Source organism: Corapipo altera, unplaced genomic scaffold (genome assembly GCF_003945725.1).
Source record: "Corapipo altera isolate COAL_440 unplaced genomic scaffold, ASM394572v1 76, whole genome shotgun sequence".
In the NCBI taxonomy this organism is placed as follows: Eukaryota; Metazoa; Chordata; class Aves; order Passeriformes; family Pipridae; genus Corapipo; species Corapipo altera.
In genome coordinates, this window is record NW_020884964.1 from 786,432 (window position 1) to 809,283 (window position 22,852).

The following is a 22,852-nucleotide window of genomic DNA, read 5'->3' on the forward strand; positions in this document are numbered from 1 at the left end:
AATAAGTCACCCCTGTAAAACTAGGGCAAAAATTGGCAATTCTGCCAGTGCTGAGGGGGTTGGTAGGCTAAAACAAAGAGCTCCGTGAAACTAAGCAGACTGTCATCTCAGAAAGACAGAGGCAGAACTGCAAGGTTTGATGGAGTGGCCACAGCCACAGCACTGAAATGGTGGTTGGCAGCCTCTTGCCTTAGGGAGATCAAGATGGAGAAGTTCTGCCAGAGCCCTTGTGGCACACACTCCCAGGATCAGCACTGTGCATGCTATGCTGGTGTACACCTTGAGCTTTTGCATCAGGGAGAGAGGGAAGGGAGCCTCTACCATGCTTCTCTGATATGCTCTGTGGTCCCTCCAATCACCACGAACCCATCAGCCCGTTTAAACCTAATTTAGGAGTGGCGGAAATACCAAACACATTTGGCACCTACAGGTTTTTCCATGACCTTCAGTGGCATAGTAGAGGAACTAGCAAGTTCTTCTGAACAGCCCAAATATGGAGCGCTTCAACTGAGATGTGTTTATGATAAAACAAGTCCAGAAATAAAACACTGACTTTATTAGCTGCAATTCTGAAAGCATATGAAAAGACAGACTTTTCTTCCATGCTATTCTGAGGCTGCTGGTCTGGAATGCTAGTATCGCTTTCCAAAAGGCATCTAAAGAGGCACTTTTTTTTTTGTGGACTGTGCAGTTTGTGGGTACCCACATGGCACTTAACTCTTTGGAAAATCAGCATGGCAGTATGCAGAAGAGGCAGACGTGGTAGGGCCCACTTGAAACAATAAGACTTGTCATAACTTCCAACAGGAGAATGAACCTACCTCAGCCTGTCTTTGTTGGAGCAAACAAGATTACAAGGCATTTTGGAGTGGGCTAAAATAACTATTTCTTGGTCAGAAATTACAAAGCCTGGCAAGCCACAATGAACCCTCCAGCACAACTCCTTCAGCTTCAAACCTCACCTGAGCGCTTCAGGATTTAATTTCCCAGTGCTTCTCTCACAGACAGAGAACAAACAGCACCCCTTTTCATAGCAACTTCAAGAAACAAAGACACTTGCACAAATCACAGACTGGAAACAAAGATCTACCATTTGCAGACCACCACTACTAATATGCAGAAGTGAACCACGATGGACAACACTGAGTCATTGCTGATGAGAAAGAGGACAGTTATTTTATAAGGTCGGTTGGCGATCTCGATTTCTCAAGGCACAATAAGAACATGTGGCACCAAGTCTCTCCTACATAACTGGTAATGCGCTGAGGACATGTTGGAAGTCCAGTAGTAGGCTTTGTGGCTCAGCTTTGCAAGGGCATGTGCTAGTACTGGGTTTACCTAGGTGCAACACGAAGGGACACAGACTCACCATCTCTGGCAAATCCCAAGACACATGGTGGTAGGAACAAATTCATATGAGGAAAGCCAAAGGAGGTATTAGAATAACTGGGTAAAGTCAAGGAAGAATTATCAGATTAGCCATGTCCTTCTCATTTCTCCAATAATGCACATGAAACATCTCCTAGAATATGCAGCATTGCTGAAAAGGTACTACAGTTGCAGTGAAATACAGCTGCCTGAACTCAGATATCCAAGCTGAAGGAAAAATTGAAGAAATGTACTCCAGGTTTTCTTTTAAAACAGCAAGAACTATTGTATAAAAAACATTTCCCTGTACAGTAATATTACAATGAGAAACATTAACATCTGCATTTTTCTTCAGCTAGTATTAAATTTCATCATAGCTAATGGAAACCAGCAACGGCTGCTCTACAACAGCCCTAAAAGCAATGAAAAGGAGCTCACTGACTGTGTGAAAGTGCAGACTGGTCCTAGCCCTGTGCATCTCAAAGTATGTGGTGGAGTGGAAAATCTTGTTCCTCTAGAAGGAAACAGGTTTTAAAAAAACACAAAGAGAGAAGTATGTCATTTGCCTGGTTGTCTGAGACCTTCCACATTTCTGAAGGAGACAGATCCCAGGGATGCCTGTTATGAGGAACTCTTCTCCTTGTATTTCTGGTAAGCATCCAATATTTCCTTAACAACACTTGGATCATCAAGTGTGGTGACATCTCCCATATTGTTTGATTGTTCAGTGACTACTTTCCTCAGCAGCCTTCTCATGATCTTCCCTGATCGGGTTTTAGGGAGACGTTTCACCACCTGCAAAGAAGGGAAAAGACACACCTGTAATAGAACCTAAGTCCTGCTGGAAACTACAAGGAAATTTGGCTGAACTGTCCTAAGCATGGCACACTATTTCATGGCCACAGCTCCTTTGAGGCTCCTGGGAAAAATACCATTGATCACACTAGTTTATGTCCAAGGAAAGAAGTGTAACTAGCATCAATTCCTCATGCTATAAATTTTAATTCTTACTTTCAGTGGACTTTGTTCCCCATTGCCATGTATGTCCAGGCTGGATGCTGCAGAACACACAGCTCTTTCGGGAATCAGATCCTGAATAAGCTGTTAACTATTGAAAACTCAGGCACTAATGGTGACACAGATCTCAACACCTTACCAGAGCACACAGATATATGTATTCCCCTTTACAGGGCAGGAATATAAAGCATACAATTCTGCGCACCAGCTACAGGGTCTCCTACTCAGGGGATAACTCCTGTCTGCTGATGTTTTTCTCTGCCTGGTTATATCTGTCAGCCTACACACCTTCCTTCATAATCAGAACAATGTTAAATGCCTTGGCTACGCCTCGTGCACTGGACTTAGTAGCAGATTCAAAGGCTTTAGCATAAATCTGAACCTGGTGAAGAGTTCTCAGGCACTGAACAGAGACACTAGCAGGTCTCATATTTTACTACATGATCAGGCCAGTAGGCCACAAAACTCTAAAGCATTAACTAACATGCAAAGTAAGAGTTACAGGACTTCTCTGCAGGACTACCCTAAACACAGGGAAACAGAGGCATTTCCTTACAACCATGCAAGTTCTAGAAGCTTCTCCAATCCACTGATGGTACATTGGACTGTACCCCATGAGCCACCCTTGCCTGCTCCTGTTATATTCTTTCCTGTGCCTTGGTGTCCACCTTACAAGCATGTGGCTAAAGCAGAACCCCTCAAAGAAGTGGTGTCACTGCCTCCAAGCAGAATGAAAAGGATGCAGGCAGGCCTTGGGGGACAGCTAAGAGGCAGCTTTGTAAACTCTCCCCTACCACACAAAGGGAGCTGCTGAGAGATGAGGAGGCTTGAAACTGAGCCTGGAGCTTATCAGTGCTTCCAGTGCCAGGCTGAACAGCTTCCTGTTATCCAACAGAAAACAGCCAGTGCTTTGAGATCTGAGGCTGATGCTAATTATCAATGCAAACTAGCTGGGTAGTGGGAAGTGTCACTGCCTCTCAGTGACACTGAAGGTTGTGGCGTTTGGTTCATTGCACAGGGCCACAGAGAGCAGTGCTGCATTGCTTCAGCTGAGGGAGAGAGCTGCACAGAGCAGCAACACTGCTGCACGGTGAACAGGGACATCAAGCGCATACTGAAACACATGGTAGCCCTGGAGTTTTCCTCTGCAAGAGCTCCCCAAGCATAGTGCTCTCAACACTCTCTGTGCATACCATTTAAGGGGTTGTTCAGCACTCCAGGAGTGCTCTAACAAGGGAAGCTCTAACACACAGTCTTTACCATCCCCACTGAGAAGCTGCTCTCAGGCTGAAGCAGCTGTGAAATCCTAGCCACCTCTAGGTCACTGCCAATACTCAGGCATGGAGAAAACAGCACAGGCAGACCACTGCACCTGTCCTCCCCTCCCTAGGATCCCTCCAGCTAGTTCTGTTTTCCTGCTTCTTTGTCCTGCCAGAAAACTGCAGCAGCACTGCAGGCAGGAAGGTAAGGCTTGCTCAGTGTGACCATTCCTGTTCCTTGTACCAGTTTCAGTCTCCCACTCACCAGAATGTGGTCAGGCACAGCATATTTTGCTATCTTGGAAGCCACTATGGTTTTGAGCTCTTCTTTGACACGGTCTACGTGAGCCACCTGCTCCTTTAGCACTACGAAAGCAAAGGCACCTGGAAGACAAATGAGCAGAAGTCACACACCTCACATTAGATACTGGGTGGCAAGACCAGAGATGCTCATTTGAATGCCAAGGCAGGTTTCAAACCATTCCTATGCACAAAGTAGGGACTGACAAGAAAACCACAGATCCTGTTTACAAAAGTGAGTCAGACCCCAACCCTCAAATGATGGCCCAAGCCTTTTCTTGGCATCTCTGGATCAGACTGATCTCAGTGACAACGACAAGTCAACAAAAGTATCATTGTGATCAAGAGCTGGCCAACACAAATCAGCTATTTCCCATTCTGTTCAAAGGACATCTCTAAGCACAGTCCTTTAAAAGGAAGCTCTACCATATACATAAACACTATGTGCTCAAACAGTTTAGGGAATAATATCTGCACCCAGTTTAGGAAATTTTTCATGGCTGTCTTTGCCTCTTGGGGCTGAAATATGAGTCAGGCTAAGGACAACTGCCCTCCCATTCCCTAAGCATCTCCTAACAAACACTTAGGTTAGAATTTAAGGGAAGTGTATGCAGATGTTGTTTCAGGACACTGCTTTTCACATACCTTCTCCTTTGATCTTATGTGGATACCCAATCACAGCTGTCTCAGGGACCTCAGGGTGATCAGCCTTCACAAAAAGTGAAAAAAAATACACAGATCATAAAGTCCTACAGAGTTTGCTCCAGTAGCTGTAGGAATAAAACATCTTGCCATACCTTGCTCTCCCCTTGACAGATCCTGCTGAAAGCACAACAGGAAAACTGGATGCTGACTTTCTACTGCATAGCCATGTATCAGGGAGTAGCCCTGTACTAGCCCAGCTTTTATACACACAAATACTCTTACATCCACTGCTAAGGCCACTGCACATCAAACTGAATTTGCAACAGCTGGAAACCTGCTTTCTCCTTCTTCGTGTGTGACTCTGGTCCCAGGTGGTGACTATCCACAGCGAAATCACAAGCAAAAGCAGTTTCTGCAATGCTCAGTGCTACAGGAAACTGTGGACAGCAGAGCAAAATTGAAGCTGCCAACATCACAGTCCACATTTTACTGGTGTTTATAAGTGCCCAAAGTCTATCACAAGGCAGAAATCAGACTGCTTCACCCTCCCAGAAGAGAGAAAGTTGCTTTGCAATTGCATTTTTATTCTTATGCTACACTGCAATGATTTCTTCTATTGCACTTAAGGGTTCATGTTAACGTTCTTCTACAGTAAGACGACAGTTTGGGTGCACAGACCAGAAGAAATCACAAAGCTGAATCTCACATCAAAGAATGGATTATGTTATCTTAAATTAGATTAAAATATGAAAGGAAACATCATACAGCAATCTAAGCATACAAATATATTTGCATATACACATGCATACACATCCATACATTGTGAGAGGAACTGGATCCTATAGCTGTGATCAGAAACCCACACAGACAAAAGAATTACTTTTGGAGTAGGAGAAAGTAGAATCTGGTGTTCCATGCAAACACAGCTCAGGTTTATCAGATGTTACATTTAAGTGACATTTGCAGGCAACACACATAATATAGAAATAAATATTTAGGTCAAGCTTTAAAGATAAATGCTCTGAGGACTTTTTGTTTTCAATTCTCTAAGCTAATATTATTTTCTCTCAAAATGACAGGTAAGTTTTGCAGCTGACATAAATCAAGGTTGCTTTATGTTTAACACTTCTGAATTCTCGGGCATATTCAGCTAATTTGGATGAGCAAGAACCACAGGTTTGGGAAGGAGAAGTCAGCTGTTAGCAGAGGAGAAGGAACAAATGGGAGAGAGATTTCTGGAGGGTCCATCAGCATCCAAAACAACTGCAACAGTACAACACCACTGAGAGGAAACACAGCCCTGACAGTTCGACTGCAGGGACTGCTCACAGTGTGACTCCTGTCTCACTTGCTCATTTGTTGTCCCCTAAATAAAAGGGAGCTGTTTCCTCTTGCACACTTGCTATGCTTTGTCCATCAAGCTGTGTGTATGCAGGGGCAGGGGTTTGAAGGCAAGAGACCTTGAATTTGTTTAAATTCACAAAGCTGCTTTGAAAGGGTCACTGTACCCCACAGATATGCCCTGTCAAGGGACCTCTACCTGCTTGGAACTTACCATTGCATCTTCTATCTCTGCTGTTCCAAGCCTGTGCCCACTGATGTTAATGACATCATCCATGCGCCCTGTTATCTGGTAATAGCCTTGCTTGGTCCTGTAAGCACCATCCCCTGTGAAGTAGTAACCTACAGCAAAGACACATAGGTAGTCAGCAGCAGGAAGTGTGCCAGCCTATTGTTTTGGGCTCTGGTGCAGAACAGGCTATGCTCCAGGACAGCAAGTAGGGCAGGTTGGATCGTGCAGCTCACAGGCCCTCCTAAGCTTACAGCAGTGTGACCTGCTTCACACCATTTCCCACTTCCATCTGCCATCCCTGACCTTAGTCTGCTCTACCTGGTCTGTGCTGGCTCCTATAAGCACCTGAATAGCACCAAGACAGTGGATCTCAGATCTCTGCCAAGATGGACAAAAATCACTGTAGGCAATCAGCAGCAACATGTGGCTGATAGTAAAACCAAGTCCAGCAACACAACACAGTGATGCATAGTTGGATTTACAGAACCAAGGCTCTCTGATCTCCCTAGGCTTTATATGCCTACAGCTGCACAGCAACTGTGTGCTCAGGCCTGGTACATACAGCACTAAGTTAAAACCACTTCTAATGCCATTTGCCATCATGCCACAGGTGATTTGTCAAACTCAGGTCTGCTGCTAGCTACACGTCAGGACTCATAGAAAACTACAAATGCTCAGCTGAAAGGGAGCAGTTCTGTTACATTTTGTACATGGGAACACTGCCAGTGTTTTTAATAATTTACACTGGGATGGATGAAAAGCCATTTTTCCTCCTGGCTAACAAAGATTCAGATTCCAGATAAGAGTCCCTCTCCAGCATATAAGCGTAGAATAAACACTGTTATTAGATTAGCTAAAAATAAAATCCAAACCCACCCCATGATAAACCTGGTGTTCAGAGGGTCTAAAACATTTGATGGAAACTGAAAAAGACCCAGCATTTCCTGGAAACTCCAGTGTCACTGAGGACACATCTGGATTGTGTTGGCTTTTCACCAAAGCTATGTCTGCATCTGAATTGTTCCAGTGACACATCTGAGCAGCAGCAAGTAGCTAGTGCTGTGAAATCTGAAGGTGATTCTTGCAAGATGTGTTACTGGCCAATTCATGGATTTTCAGTCATGTCATCTGCCCTTCCAGATCAATTAAACAACCGTCTACTAAATATCAACAAGACATCAGATGCAAATATGTATTGAGCAATATGGGACTATGGGATCATTCAATTTCTTGTACCAATTTCCCATTTTCTTGTACCAATTTCTTGTACCAATCCAGCCCATTTTGTACAATTTTCAGGATTGTCTCTCTAGTTATTGCCTACCCCTTTTGAATCCCTTTCAGTTGTTCTCCTGAGTGAAGACAGTGGTCTTTCTTGTTCAATCTCCTAAAAAAAAAGTTTCCCTGCCACTTCTAATTACTTCCAGATGCAACTTGACCACATTTCAAAAATGCAGCCTGTGACAGCAGGTGTGAGATTGTGATGCAGGAGGTATTTTCCCATCAAATATGCCTATTTCCAAGTGGGACACAAAGCTCCAAAGAAAAGTACTTGGACTTCAAAGCTTGGGCATTAAAGTTTTCTAAAAAATGCATGCCCTTTTGACAGCTATAAAGGTCAACACTACCTAAAATCATCAGTGCATGCTTGCAACATGTGACACATACCCCAAGCCACCATGATCTGGATAGTACAGAAATATGAGAAAGTACTGGTGAAAATATTCAGTGTGCTTATACTGCAGTGCAAACTGCCTTCGCCCTTGGCAGTTTCCTTACCTGGGTAGGCTCTGAAATAGACATCAACAAATCGCTGGTGATCTCCATAGATTGTTCTCGCCATGCCAGGCCACGGCTGGGCAATGCAGAGCGCACCGGACACGTCATTGCCCTCTATAACCTTTCCCTGCAGGTTTGAGCACAGAAAGGATGATCAGGTGAACAAAATAGGAACAGTAAGGGCTTCTGTGTCATTGATCTGGCAAGAGTCACCCTGTTGCTCAATGCAGACTGCCAGTGTAAGGCCACAGATGGAGAAAATTAATCCACTCATGGAGCTGTTATGCATTGCACTGTCTGTATCGTGCCTTCCTCACCCCTTGAGGCCAGCAGCACAACAGATAAGACTAAAAGAAAAGTTAGTCTTGTGATTTTCCACAGGGCAATTCCAGCAAAGATGTGCCAAGCAGCCAGAGGATGCCTGGGATGAGGCTAGCTGAGAAATACCTGGACCTCTGCCTTCCACTTTCACTTTTGGTAATTGCCACGTTCCGTTACCAAACCGTATGTGGAAGAAAACACATGCTTTATTATTTAACAGAGCTCTGGAGTGCAGATGGGGATCATCCACACAGCTTCACAGACTAGCACCAGTTTTCTCACAGACATGCAGGGCCTCATGCCTTGCATTTCCTTTGGAAAACTCCAGCGGTCCCGTTGGCTGTTCCAGTCTTGCCACGTCACTGCACTGCACGCACTGCTCCAACTGTTCAGCTCCGTGGTTCCCAGGAGCTGTGAGTCCTCTGATTTCTCTCATAAATGGAGGCAGCATCTCTTAACTGGAAGTAGTGCAAGACCATAAAAGTGGTGCTGAAAATGTAAACAACTCTTCTAGACATTTGCTGAGATCTTGCAATGCCCAGCTGCCAAATCTGTATGGACAAATCTGTATGGACAAATCTGTATGGACAAATCTGTATGCTCTCTCTCTATAAATTGCTCATCTATTCTACCATTTTAATGGAGAAACAAGCATCCTTCTGGATCCTGTTCCTTTGCCATCTGAAAGGTGATTAAGGCAGAAACACATACCAGCTTCTCTTTTGGGCACCCAGCACAGCTTCAACTCACATTCTCATCCATCAGCACAGGCACAATCCCAAAGAAAGGTCTCATAGCCATAGCTGGAACGATCTCAGCTTTCTCCTCTGAAGGCCGTGGGGCAATGCAGATGCCACCAGTTTCTGGAAGACCAATGATATACAAATGAACCAAATATATATAGTCCATCCAATGCTGGATGAAAGCAAATTCCAGCTCTTCTTAGGTCGAGAAGCAAACAGAGAAGCAACTTTGCAAGCAAAAGCCACTTGGAAGGAATTACGCAACACCAAGAAGCACAGCAATCTGGAAGCAGCACAACCCTGCAGTGAGCTGTAACTCACCCAGCCCCATTTCCTACACCAGAAGTGATTTTACAGGGACAGCATAAGCACGTCAGGGGATTTATCTCCCACTGGTGCTTCTACAGCTGTCTAAGGTTAGCATGAAAAGCATTTCAGAAGTCTGAATTACTATTATTACAGAGTAGGAGATTAGCCCATCCCTTACACTTAAGTTGAGCTTATCTTCTAGTCAAAATTGAACCTTTCAATCACCCTTTTTCATTCCTGCTGGGATGAACATTAAATCAGATCCCAACCTTAGTGAGATCTTTTCTATTCTAAAACTAATTCAGAAACACAAGAGAGAAACAAAACCACAGAAGGCTTTTAAAAATACAGCTCAATAAATAAAGGTATGTTCTGCCACATGAAGAGTGCATTCCTCTACCAGCTTTGCTGAGGTTGTGAAAATTGAAACCAGGGGTTGGAAAGGCTGAATTTGACCCCAAACTTGGATCCAGCTGCCCTGATGTAGATATGAGGAAGGTTCTCTGAGGGTCTCTAAACTTTAGACATGCAGCAAATAGTTTCACATATGGCTTATGCATAGAATTATTCCTCATTTCACTGAGAGGCATGCATCCACTTCATGTTTCTGTTTATTTTGAAAAGAGGCACTTGTATTTTTTCAGGAAAAAGCACGGCAGACACCTGCTGTTCTCTGTTTGTACAGAAAAAAACTGCATCAGAACAGGAACCTTGATTAAACTGAAGGTTGCTCTTCCTAAGCTAGTACTGATCCCGAATACAACACTGCAAGCTATGCTTCAACATGGGGTTTGCCATATCCTACACATCCTGCAGCCAGCTGCACATAAAGTCACGTTCCAAAGGGATCTGTAAGGTAGCAAGGGTGCTTTAAAAATTATCTGCAAGGTGAAGACCTATTTTAAATTGTTCTAAAAGTACTAGTTTTAGCCACTGACATATGACAGCTATCAAGGCTTCTAGGTCCTACCCTGTTCTTATGAAGCCTGTCTCTTCAGAGGCAGAGCTGGTAGAGAAATGCCATGCTTCCACATCACCTGTGCCCACACTGTGAACACAGTGCCAATCCACCTGGACTTCAGGCAAGGCCAGCAGAGTCTGAGCAGGAGATGGGGTGCATTCAAACAGACCACTGATAAATCCCACCTGGTAGCAGAGTGGAGCATGTGCTGTCTGCCACCACAGATAGACTGGACTGACCACTTGGGGGTTTCAGAAGCACCAGCCCAGTCTAAACTGCTGTAAGATCATGCCAACAACAAAAGCTTGGTTCTGTATGTTAGAGAGTCTCTTGATTCTGTAGAACTTGAAGTCAGTAACAATAAGGTTGAATGCTTGTGGATCAGACTCAGGGGAAAGGCCAACAAGGCTGACATCCTGGTGGGAATCTATAACAGACCACCCAACCAGGATGATGAGGGTGAGGATTTATTCTCTAAGAAGCTGGCAGATGTCTCAAAATTGCCATCCCTTGTTCTCGTGGGTGACTTTAACCTGCCAGATGTCTGCTGGGAACTTCACACAGTGGAGAAGAGGCAGCCTAGGATATTCCTAGAGTGTATGGAAGATAATTTCCTGCTCCGGCTGGTAAATGAGCCTACCAGGGGTGGGGCCCCGCTAGACCTGCTGTTCTCAAACAGAGAGGGGCTGGTGGGAGATGTGGTGGTCAGAGGCCATCTGGGGCACAGTGACCATGAAATTATAGAGTTTTCAGTACTCAGGGATGCAAGGAGGGCATCAATAAAACCTCCATGCTGGACTTCCAGAGGAAAGATTTTGGCCTATTCAGAAGACTGGTTCAGAGTGTACCCTGGGAAACAACTCTTCAAAACAAAGGGGTCCAGGAGAGATGGACATGTTTCAAGAAGGAAGTCTTGAAAGCACAGGAGTAGGCTGTCCCAGTCTGCCAAAAGGCAAGCCAGCAGGGAAGATGACTGATCTGGTTGAACAGGGAGATTTTGAAAGAAATTAGGGTAAAAAAGAGAGCTTACTGACTATGGAAAAAAGGGCTGGCTACTCATGAAGAGTTTAGGAATATAGTTTGGTCATGTAGAAAGAAAATTAGAGAGACAGAGGCACAATTTGAACTTAATCTTTCCATTCTGTGAAGGATAACAAAAAGTCCTTCCACAAATACATCAATAGCAAAAGGAGGGGCAAGGAAAACCTCCATTCTTTATTGGATATTGGGAATATAGTTATATTATAGTTATATTGGGCGGGAATATAGTTATCAAAGATGAGGAAAAGGCTGAGGTATTTAACACCTTCTTTACCTCAGTTTTCAACAGTAAGACAGGTTGTCCTCAGGACAGCTGGCTTCTGGAGCTTGTAGAAAGAGATAAGAATCTGAATAGCCCTTCTGTAATCCAGGAGGAAACAGTTAGTGACCTGCTGAGCCACAAGTCTATGGGACCGGATGGGATCCACCCAAGGGTGGTGGGGAGCTGGCAGAAGAGCTTGCCAAGCTGATCTCCATCATTTACCAACAGTCCTGGCTCACTGGGGAGGTCCCACATGATGGGAAGTTGGCAAATGTTACGCCCATCCACAAAAAGGGCTGCAAGGATGACCCGGGAAACTACAGGCCTGTCAGCCTGACCTCAGTGCCTGGCAAGGTTATGGAGCAGACTATCCTAAGTGCAATCACACAACACCTACAGGATGGACAAGGGACCAGACCCAGCCAGTACGGGTTTAGCAAGGGCAGGTCCTGTCTAACCAACCTGATCTCCTTTTATGATCAGGTGACCCGCCTGGTGGATGAGGGGAAGGCTGTGGATGTGTCTATCTGGACTTCAGCAAAGCCTTTGACACCATCTCCCACAGCACACTCCTGGAAAAGCTGGCAGCTCACGGCTTGGACAGTGGCACTTTGTGCTGGGTTAGGAACTGGCTGGAGGGCTGGGCCCAGAGAGTGGTGGTGAACGGTGCTGCATCCAGTTGTCAGCCGGTCACTGGTGGTGTCCTCCAGGGATCAGTGTTGGGCCCAGTCCTGTTCCATATCTTTATTGATGATTTAGATGAGGGGATTGAGTGAACCATTAGAAAATTTGCGGATGAAGCTAAGTTGGGAGGGAGTGTCAAGGCAGGAGGGCTCTGCAGAGGGACCTGGACAGACTGGAGAGTTGGGCTGATTCCAACGGGATGAGGTTCAACAAGGCCAAGGGCCGGGTCCTGCACTTTGGCCACAACAACCCCCTGCAGCGCTACAGGCTGGCACAGAGTGGCTGGAGAGCAGCCAGGCAGAAAGGGACCTGGGAGTTTGGATTGACAGGAAGCTGAACATGAGCCAACAGTGTGCCCAGGTGGCCAAGAAGGCCAATGGCATCCTGGCCTGTATCAGGAACACTGTGGCCAACAGGTCCAGGGAAGTGATTCTTCCCCTGTACTCAGCACTGGTGAGGCCACAGCTCGAGTGCTGTGTCCAGTTCTGGGGCCCTCAGTTCAGGAAGGATATTGAGGTGCTGGAGCAGGTCCAGAGAAGACCAACAAGGCTGGTGAAGGGACTGCAGCACAGGTCCTATGAGGAGAGGCTGAGGGAGCTGGGGTTGTTCAGCCTGGAGAAGAGGAGGCGCAGAGGAGACCTCATCACTCTCTACAACTCCCTGAAAAGAGGTTGTAGCCAGGTGGGGGTTGGTCTCTTCTCCCAGGCAACTATCAGTAAGACAAGAGGGCATGGTCTCAAGCTGTGCCAGGGGAGGTTTAGGTTAGACATTAGGAAGAAATTCTTTACAGAGAGGGTAATCAGGCATTGGAATGGGCTGCCCAGGGAGGTGGTGGATTCTCCATCCCTGGAGGTTTTTAAGATGAGACTGGATGTGGCACTTAGCGGTCTAGTAACCATGGCAGTAGTGGATCAAAGGCTGGACTTGATGATCTCAGAGGCCCCTTCCGACCCAGCTGATTCTATGATTCTATTTTATGATTCTATGATTCTATGATTTGAGGGCCTATTCAGAGGTGTCTTTCAAAACCAGCTTTTGTTCATGGCTGTATTTTTTTATAAAACCAGTGACAAAAGCGAAAACACCTACTGTCTCTTCTGCACTGTAAAGAACTACACCTAAAACTCAAACACAGCTCTGATTCTGTTTTATTACTGTCAATCACAACACAGCACTAACATGTTAACAATAAGAGCCAGAGGAATTATTCATCTGTCTCATCTGCACACACTACACTATTTAAATTGCTTCTCATAACTGCTATCTCACTCATTTGCTCATTCAAAGACTTTCAAGCGGATTCTTGAATCACCATTAGCTGATCTATATGCCTACCAGGCTTTCTTAGCTGGCAACAGGTTGCTGCTTCAGAGAACATCATAGTGTAGAAGACACTGCATAGAGCAGCACAATTAACACGATACACTGATGATGTATCTGACAGGTGACACTGCAGGACCACAACTACCATCCATCAAACTGTTCCCATGATCTCTTTCCACACTCATTTTAACTTCAAATGGCATACATAATCTTTCCAAGATTAATTTGGTTTCCTTTTTATTAAAAGCATCAACTGTGGAGCACGATTGATTCTACTTTCAAACAAAATCAATTTCATGAATATTCATCATTACATTATGCTTCCAGGAGCTGGTAAATGTTTACCTGAAAAACTATGCCTGGTTCAAGGTAAGACCAAGCAGTCTGCACTAACAGACTGTCCAGTGAATATTTTTTAACCTCTCACCTGATACTTGTTGCTCCAAAACCCCAGGAAAAATAGAGTTAAATACAAGATCTAACCCTGTACTTTGAAGGAAACAAGACACAGCACGCACACTGCATGCTCCAGTTAACAAACAAACCAAAAAATGTTAGGGCAAAAATGGATTCTTCTCAACTACATCAATGTACAGTAATCAACTGCTTCTCTATGGTGTTTTCTTTCAGAGCAGTGATGAGGAAAGCACATGATGAGGAAAGACCTAGCCAATAATCCTTCCTTCTGCTGAGCAGTTAGGGACCAAGATGATTTAAGAGATCATCAATTGAAGTATATAGTAGTTAACGTTGCTGCTCTGAATTCTGAGGTGGTTTTATTTCAAAACTGAAAATAAAAGAGAGGCTGCAAGTCTGTCTGGATTAAATGGAACTTCGTTGTGTGCCAGAAGAAAATTCATCACATTGAGACAGAGAGCCTGCTAGCAGGAATAAGGATGAAATCAGGAGCAGCTTGACTGGAAAGGGAATGAATATTCTGCTCAATGGCAGTTTCAGAGTAGGGATGACTATTTTTCAGCAGAGGCAGAATGCCAGCAGCTGTGCTGCTGTCTCCATGGCAAATTGGATCTCACAATTTGAGAAGGACATATTGCAAGACACCTTTAGCAACTCCTGAATGCTGGTGCCCAGAAAAGACTGGGTACTGAGGAAGGAGCTGGGAAGGGGCTGCAGGACTCCAGCAAGTGGAAAGCCCCACCAGGCAACACAAACCAAGCTGGAGTACAGCACATAGCCTCTCTCCTCTGCTGGCCAGTGAGACCAGGAGGCAGAGACTAGCTCTGCTCCAACTGGGCTGGGATCTACGACAGCCAGTCACTCTGTCCAGCAGGTTGTAGCCTTAACTGATACACAGAGGTAGGTCAAGCATGTTACCAAAACAGAAGTGCATCCTTTTTGAAGCATCAAAGGTTCAGGGCCAAAGCAACTACAGCATACCAGTTCACTCTCTGGAGAAGGTGCCCCCCAGCAGCCCTGCTGGGTGACAGCCACTGTGTTCTAGCCACCTGATGGGCAGCCAGCAAACCTCCACTCACTCCTTTCCAATATGCTTGAGTAGTTGCACAAGGCCCCTTTGACTACACAGCTCAGTTTTCTATCCTCCTCTGACCATTCCCAGGAAGGAAAACAAAGCACACCTAAGCACAGATACGGTGTTTTAAATGCCTTTGCATGACAAGACCATAACAGGGTCAGTACAGTTGGAATAGGGCCCAGCCCTGGGACGTGTGTGTTGCGTCGGCGCAGGCCCGGACAGCCTCGGGCGCTGGGGCCCAGCCCCAGGCGTGGAAAGGAGCGAGAGAATGGGAGCATCGCCTGTGCGGATAGTGCCATCGTGGGAGATGAGAGGTGAGCCCCGGAACACACAGAAGAGAAGGACAACTCTAAACCCGGGCAGATGGAGCTCGTCAGCCCTGTAAGGGCTGACTACTGCCAGCTTTGCCCAGAAATTCAATCTCTGCCTCATGTTTCTAGCACCAATTGGTATTTTCCAGCATTCGAAATATCAAGGAATGTTTAGAGGGGAAAGGAAAACCAAAACTTCAACATTGCTATTGTTTTTATATGTTGTTACATTGCTATTATGTGCTGAAACTCCCCAATGACTATCAAAAGCTGATCAAAATGCCAGAAAGGCTTTTTTGAAAGACTTGTTGGATCAAACTGAAATGTATTAACGCTTCTCTAACCACCACCAACCTGCTGATGATCAGGGTGCCCACTCCCCAGGGATGCCTTTTACCTGTCTGCCACCACGTGTCCACGAGGGTGCAGCGTCCTTCTCCCACCACCTGGTAGAACCACTGCCAAGCTTCCTTGTTGATGGGCTCTCCCACTAGACCAAAACAAGAAAGTGGCCTGAGACTCAGGAAGTTGCAGGCAGTTAATTCTCCCTCTTGGTGCACAACAAGCTGAATGCATGATCTCCAAGGAGAATGCTTACAGCATTTTTGCTGGGATGCATAAAGGACTCATGTAACTGAGAACTTTTTCCAGGAAGACCAAGAGGCAAGTAAAGAATATCACTTAAAGTTACTAATCAATGTAGGTCATGTTTAAGAACCTCCTGAATTGTAAAGGAAATTATGCAGGAAAATGCTGCTGGGCCCAGCTATGTCAGTAAAATTCAAAGTGAGGTAATTTACCATTGGATACATCTTTTTAGCAAAGAATGTGATCCTGCAAACTAAGCTAGGAAACAGGCAGTCACACAGATTCAATGGCCCCAAAGTTAGTTTGCTGCTTTTTCTGATGAGAAAATATTTGAAAAGCCAGACAGAGCCTGCTTTATCATCTTCTTTTTAACCATATCCCATGTGGTCAGCTGAACTTCTCTGGCCCCTTTATTTCACCAGCTAGAACCTCTTGCCTTTTTCAGATGAAGATTCTACGTCCCTTACCTGAACCCAAAGTCTTCAAAGAAGATCTGTCATACTTCTTCACCCACTCCTCTCCATAATTCAGCAGTAAGCGTATAGCCGTAGGTGCTGCATAAAACTGATTAATTTTCAACCTTTGTACCACCTCCCAGTAACGACCTGGAAAATCGCAAACAGGCTTTTTATCCATCTAGCACTGACATACCCCTACAAATGCTCAGCTGAAAGGGTAACAGGCAAAGATGAAGCTGTGACTACTGTGAGTACAGAGCAAAAGCAATAACAATTTCACCCCCCACCCCCCTCCCGGATGCACAGATGTTCCTGAGTGTTGTAGACACATGTTCCAAAGAAATGGAGCTTACCTCTCCTGAGTGGGCAGGTCATGCTGGATAGGTTTCTAAACCTCCTTTGTCACATTGCCATGTCCAGCCAAACCTTTTCCCATCACTTCCTCACCTGGGTCAGGGTACAGTGGAGTGCTTTCAAAGAGGACAGAGGTGGCTCCATTGCAGAGTGGTCCATACACAACATAGCTATGTCCTGTGATCCAGCCAATGTCAGCCACACAGCCAAAAACATCGCCTTGCTGGTAGTCAAATACATACTGCAAAGATAAATGTAAGGTCAGCTGACTTTCTGTTGGTAGGTGCAAAGAGCTTAAAGGTAAGGTGCTGGACTGGACATCCAAATGGGAGAGAGTGCACAGGGCAAGTGGAGCCAAGCATGCAGGACACAGCAGCACAAAGACCAATCCACAGTGAGGAAGCAAGTCAGAGGGACCAGTACCAGGACTTATTGGCTTCTGTCTACTTTTTCAAAAATACATAAAGCATGGCTATACCAGCAGCTGATCAGCTGGAACAACAAAGCTATAACCAAAGCCCAGAGCCCTGGATACCTAAGCTTGCCTAATCCAGGCAGTGCACGTTGGAGAGCTGACTCTGAGTCTCAGGGAAACTGCAGACTTCAGGGTCTCAGACCCCTCACCAATATCAACAGATTTCCATGAGAGAGCTGGAGGAACTGACAGGTGCCCATAAAACATCTTCTGAGAAATATTCTTAGCTGCTCAGCTTCTCTATATCAGTGCATTGCTTTCCAGATGCTACCCTCTCCCAGCTCATCAAATTCAAGATAAAGATCTTGAAGATCTCATTATCTCGTCTTGGTTATGGAAAACACTTCACACTGTAAACCTAACTAACACCTCAACTGTATGGTGAAGAGATCCTGACTCACACAGCAAAGTCGGCTTTATGGATTAGAACTAAAAGAAAAACTCATGAGTGTGTGAAAAGAGTGTCATATGTGAGTGTGCAAAGGTCACAGAGATCACACAGGTCAGCTGATCCCTCTACCTAGGATAACCAGTTCTCAACTTACTTTTCCAGGTGCCTTTTCTTCTCAGGCACTCTGCAGGTGGAGAAAATGCCCCAGAGTGCAGGATCTGTCTTCAGGACTAAGAAAGAGATGCCTTGGAGATTACGCTGTCACTTAAAAAAGCTGATGTAACAAATGCCCTTCATATGCAGAGAAGTCTGACACTTGAACATTTAAATCTTCTAAAAATTCAACTGTGTCAGCTTAAAGAAAGAAAACCTCCACCTGAACTGCTGTGATTACAAACAGGGTGATACCACTAAAGTCAGATGAAGATTTTTCCCTAGAGTCTTCTCCTCATTTCACTGTTGCCTTTTCATATGCAGAGCTCAGACCAGAAGCATCAAAAAGAAGTGCCTTGACTCTTTTCTTTTTCAAGAGAAAGGAGGTTAAAACATTTTGCCTAGATCACCCAGAAAAGCAGTGCAGAGGTGCAACCACTAGAGTAGACATGCAATTTTTGTTCTTCAGACAAGTGCTATGCAAAGAGGTTGTTTTAGGAAATAAAAAAGGCTAGCACCCCACTGCAAAATACTACAGTAATATCCACATTACCAATGCCAGTAAGATACTTATCAGGATCTTCTCAGCTGCAAATTCTGGGCAGCCAACGCTGGCACATTTCAAATGCAAAAGCAGCATTGCAATTTCCTTCCTTTCATAAGCCTAAGGTTCAGGTTTGCATAATATCCTATTCCCCAGGAACAAATCCTGAAGATTAATTACACAGTTTCAGGTATTTTTCAGTTTGTTTACACCCAGTAAGCCAATTGGGCAGCAAACAGAGAACACAGCACTCCTCAACAATCCAAGTCTCTCTCGTTAGCACAGTTGGAAGGTAAGTGAACTTTTCCCAGAGGATGCATCTGAGTTACCTTGTGCGTGAGAGCAGCGTACAGCAGGTATCCAGCCTGGGTGTGAACGATTCCTTTGGGTTTCCCAGTGCTGCCTGAGGTATACAGCATGAAAAGCATGTCTTCACTGTCCATGCTCTCCGGAGTACATACAGAAGCTGCCTTGGTCATCTCCTGAGGAATAAAAGGTAGTAATGACAGAAAGATTTAGCTATATGGAGCCAACCATTACTCCCTCTGTAAGCATGTCAGCAGTGTTCAGAGACAAGAACCACCACTGCTGTTGTCCCCTCACAAATGTCCATGGATACATCATGGGTTATATGGGCTCACTGTGGATGCATAGTGTGTAACCTTTCCACCAGCACCTTTGCTAGGCACAAAAGTCAAGAAGAACTGGCCAGATAAAATAACACTTCAGGAAAAAAATAGTGTGTCATAGCTGCTTACATTTCAAGCCTTTGCAAGCTGCTGGTAGAAAACCAAAGTGTGACTGCAAACATGAAACACACTTGACAGCAGCAGCAAGGTTGACTGGGTACATTTAGGACCTTTCTTTTCCTCTTAAAACTGCAGTGCTACAGTTAAACTGTGCATGCATTTCCCTTCCCTGGCCCCAGCAGTGGATGATTGTCCTGTCCATCTGATCCTCAAATTCTAATTTCTTCTACCCAGGAGGAGAGTGCTTTACTCTCCTGCAAACTTTTGGTCTAGCTTGTGTGCTCAGTCCAACAGAGGAAGGGGAAATAATGTGCTTTGAAAGAGGTACTTGTGCTCACTGGACATTTTAGCAGTAGAGGGCTTGTCTACCCAGGCTGTAGATTTTTCAGGATGAGACTGAACATTTTTCTTATCCATGTACAAACTTGCAATAATCAGTGTGTGTTCCAAATGCTCAACATATGGCTGTAAAAAACCCACAGCTTCCTTGTGTCTCTTGAGCCCTGTACTGTACTAGATGAATGATTCCTGCAAGGGTTATTAGGTGGCTCCTTGTAGGAATTTCTAGGTACTGCCTTTTTACGAGTATACACTGTAAACATACTGTATTTACAAGTGAATACTACTATCGGCAGGTCCAGTCTGACAAAAAAAGCTTAATAAAATATAGCTGATAGTCTGGTGTTACTCTTAGCCTCAGAGTTATTCAGTCTGACAAACAAAGCTTAATAAAATGTAGCTCACAGTAGGTGTAATTCTTAGCCTCTGAGTTACAGCATTGCTGCTCATGTCAGGTATTTATTGCGTCATTTCTGTACTGCCAATTCGGGCTGACTTGCCAGTTTTTGAAACAAAGATGGAGTCCTCATATGCTCCATTATAACATGAGCTTAAATTTTGCAGTAAGGCATTGCACAAGAGCTGGAAAGCACAAGTGCTGTAAAGATCAGTAACGACAGAGTTAACAGCATTAACTGTTTCATTCTTGTTTCGTTTCAGACCCTACAACTGACAATGTACTGAGCTCAGCTCTTGGATCACTAAAGCACCTCAGGCTGTTGGCAGACTAAGGAAAATAATCAAAATGTCCTTTGTGGAGTAGGGAGTAAGACAATTTCTGAATAAAACCTGCTTTCTCTGTTTAACTTAGAGTAGTAGTTGCTCCTATCTCATGTGACCAGCACAGACCCTTGAGCAATTATCTGGCCTGCAGATGGATGATTTCCAGGCATTATTAGAACGAATAGTTTCTGTTAACTGCTGCTGGAAAACTGATACAACTACTTCTACTAAACACATAAAAATAACAGCTGCTTTCTTTGCCAGGAAGCACAGGTTCTAAATATTCCCAAGCCATCACTGTCCTCCCATTGTGGAGCAACACTGTTCGCAGGCTGTATTAAGCCTCTCTAGTAACTTGATTATTTCTGCACTGCCTTTCAACAGTGCCCATGCAAACCATAAGAGAGTGTCTGAACACAGTATAACAACAACAGCAACAATGGTCTCAGTGCCCTCTGGGTCGCAGGAAACACTCATTCCTTAAATCTCAGCACTGTCTGCAAGATTACTAAAATGGAGCAGCATAATCCCTGCCTGTGCTGATATAAACCAGATGTGGATTGAGCTGCTTCGACTCACAGTCCTAACAGACTGTAATATGGGCAATCCCTTTGAGGATGAAGATCCAGATGATATAAGAAGCAGAACTCAAGTCCAAAAGGCACAGATGGAGAGAAAGATTATCCTAGCCAACATTCAGGCCTAAAAGAAGTTATCCGGAGCGCCAGCGAGTGCCTGTGGCAGCACAGGAGGAGCAGCACACACTGAAAACCTGCTCCAGAGGCAGCATAAAGGCCAGACATCACTGTCAGGCTGGAACAGCTACACTAGAGTGCCAAGCTGCTTCATAGGCTTTTAAGCTCAGCACACACAACGCAAGGAAACTGCCATGGAGACTGCCTCATCTTTCCCGGCTGCCAATTCCTAGTGCAGCCCACAGCAGATCAAAGATCAAAGCCAAATACCACAGTGTGGATGATCTACACATTCAAGAAGAGTGTTACACGTGTTCTGAACAGCCCCGCATCAGGTTTCTCAGAGAGGCCTGTGGCAGCTGGTCCCTACATTTATTAGTTCACCATATTTCTCTTCCCAGGCACAGTAAACATCACATACTTCAAGAAACATCAGGAATACAGGCAAGGTTTACCAACAACATACCTCTTCAAGGGGAATATCACAGTCACCCATCCGGACTTTGTTATCTGTCCTCTGAGCCACAAAGACATGTTTGATGCTTGGACAGTTCTTCACAGCTTCATCCACAGTCCTCTTCAGCTCTGTGATTCGGCCTCCCCTGACTCCCTGGTTGTAGGTGATAACTGCTTTGCATCCAGCTAAGAAGAAAAAGAATTAGCAGACATACCAGCCTGCCTTTCAGGCTAGTGTGCACACCCTACTTTCATTACTTTTGGGGATGATGTACAGGACAACATGTGTGTCAAATACTTGGAATCATTATCAATTAAAACCAGTCAGTGTCACTGATGAAAAAACTTTAAAACCTGAGACACACATAGATTAGGGGCAGCTGGAACCTCCATAGGTTATCTAGTCCATCTCCCCCACCCCAAGACAAGGTCCATTCCAGCTAAAACACTTCTGACAACTATCTGTTCTGTCTTCCTAAAATGCTCTAATGGCATCTATTCTACCCTCTCCCCACCAGTCCACTCTAATGCCTATCATGAGTATGAGAAAGTCTTTCCCAACATCTACCCTAAGTCTCCCTCACTGTAATTTAAATCCTCAGTTCCTGCCTAGCAAAGCTGACATGCAGAGCAGCTTCCTCCCAGTTACCTGTGTTACAATGAATGATATTGCTTTAGGCTGACAGCTCACACTGAAACCAAGGCAAGACTTCCTATGATCTGTGTGAACAAGCACCTTTGCCCCTCTCTCTGAGGCTCCAGGTAAGCATCCATTACAAACTGACATGGACAGCACAAAGCTCAGCAGCCTCTTGAAGGTGTCACCCTGCTCTGAGATACCTGCAGCCTTATGAAACTCCTCTGTACTACCCGGAAGCCACAGCACACAGCAGCAATCTGGCAGAACACTTCAAATTGCACCACTAAACGTTATTACAGAGCTGTAGCTGTAGAGAAATGGCTCTTTAGTCCATCACCTCCACACAAGTGGCCAAATATGAGGGATATGTATTTGCTCTCTATAGATTAACTCCACTAAAAAGAGGAAAAGCCATGAAAATTTCTGTAAGACTTTTTCCCTCAGACTAGCCATAAAGAAAGTGATGTGACTGCTATGGGACATGAGCCACTTGCTATTTAGCTCTTCTGTCACTACTTTAAGCATTACTTTTTACCTAATCACACAAGTGCTGAGGGCTGAGAACAGCTCTGTCTGCTGGTACAAGGGCTCACAGAGCAGATGCAGGCTGCCAACACTTCCAGGATCATACATAAATCACAGGATTACTATTGGGAATGCAGAATTAGTACTGTGCAAGAGTATCAAAGAAACACTGCAATTACACTGCAAAAGAACAAAGCAGGCCCCATCCCTAAGCTCTGGTTTTCCTTCCAGCTTCATTGCTGGCTGGCAGTAACCCAGTGCACACTGAATGTTAAGCAATTTATAAAGTATTTTAAGGCCAGAGGATACTACATCTCTCCCTAAGGAAAAGGCTCTTCAATGCACTCTACGGAGGAGAGTAAACTCAACAG

At 44.9% G+C, this 22,852-nt stretch overlaps 1 protein-coding gene across 3 annotated transcripts in view; it reads right to left on the minus strand.

Annotated features, from left to right (window-relative positions):
- Positions 1-541: 541 nt before the first annotated feature.
- Positions 542-22,852, minus strand: part of ACSS1 (acyl-CoA synthetase short chain family member 1) — a 33,416-nt gene continuing 11,105 nt past the window's right edge. For all 3 annotated transcript variants that reach the window (XM_027664599.1, XM_027664600.1, XM_027664601.1), the window contains 11 exons: positions 21,327-21,502; positions 18,684-18,836; positions 16,885-17,032; positions 16,447-16,584; positions 15,789-15,881; positions 9,013-9,125; positions 7,942-8,068; positions 6,145-6,272; positions 4,590-4,653; positions 3,910-4,028; positions 542-2,163 (listed from right to left, as the gene is read on the minus strand). In XM_027664599.1, the coding sequence (XP_027520400.1) occupies positions 1,990-2,163; positions 3,910-4,028; positions 4,590-4,653; positions 6,145-6,272; positions 7,942-8,068; positions 9,013-9,125; positions 15,789-15,881; positions 16,447-16,584; positions 16,885-17,032; positions 18,684-18,836; positions 21,327-21,502 (1,433 nt within the window). In that variant the 3' untranslated portion in view covers positions 542-1,989. The remainder of the gene's footprint in view (positions 2,164-3,909; positions 4,029-4,589; positions 4,654-6,144; positions 6,273-7,941; positions 8,069-9,012; positions 9,126-15,788; positions 15,882-16,446; positions 16,585-16,884; positions 17,033-18,683; positions 18,837-21,326; positions 21,503-22,852) is intronic.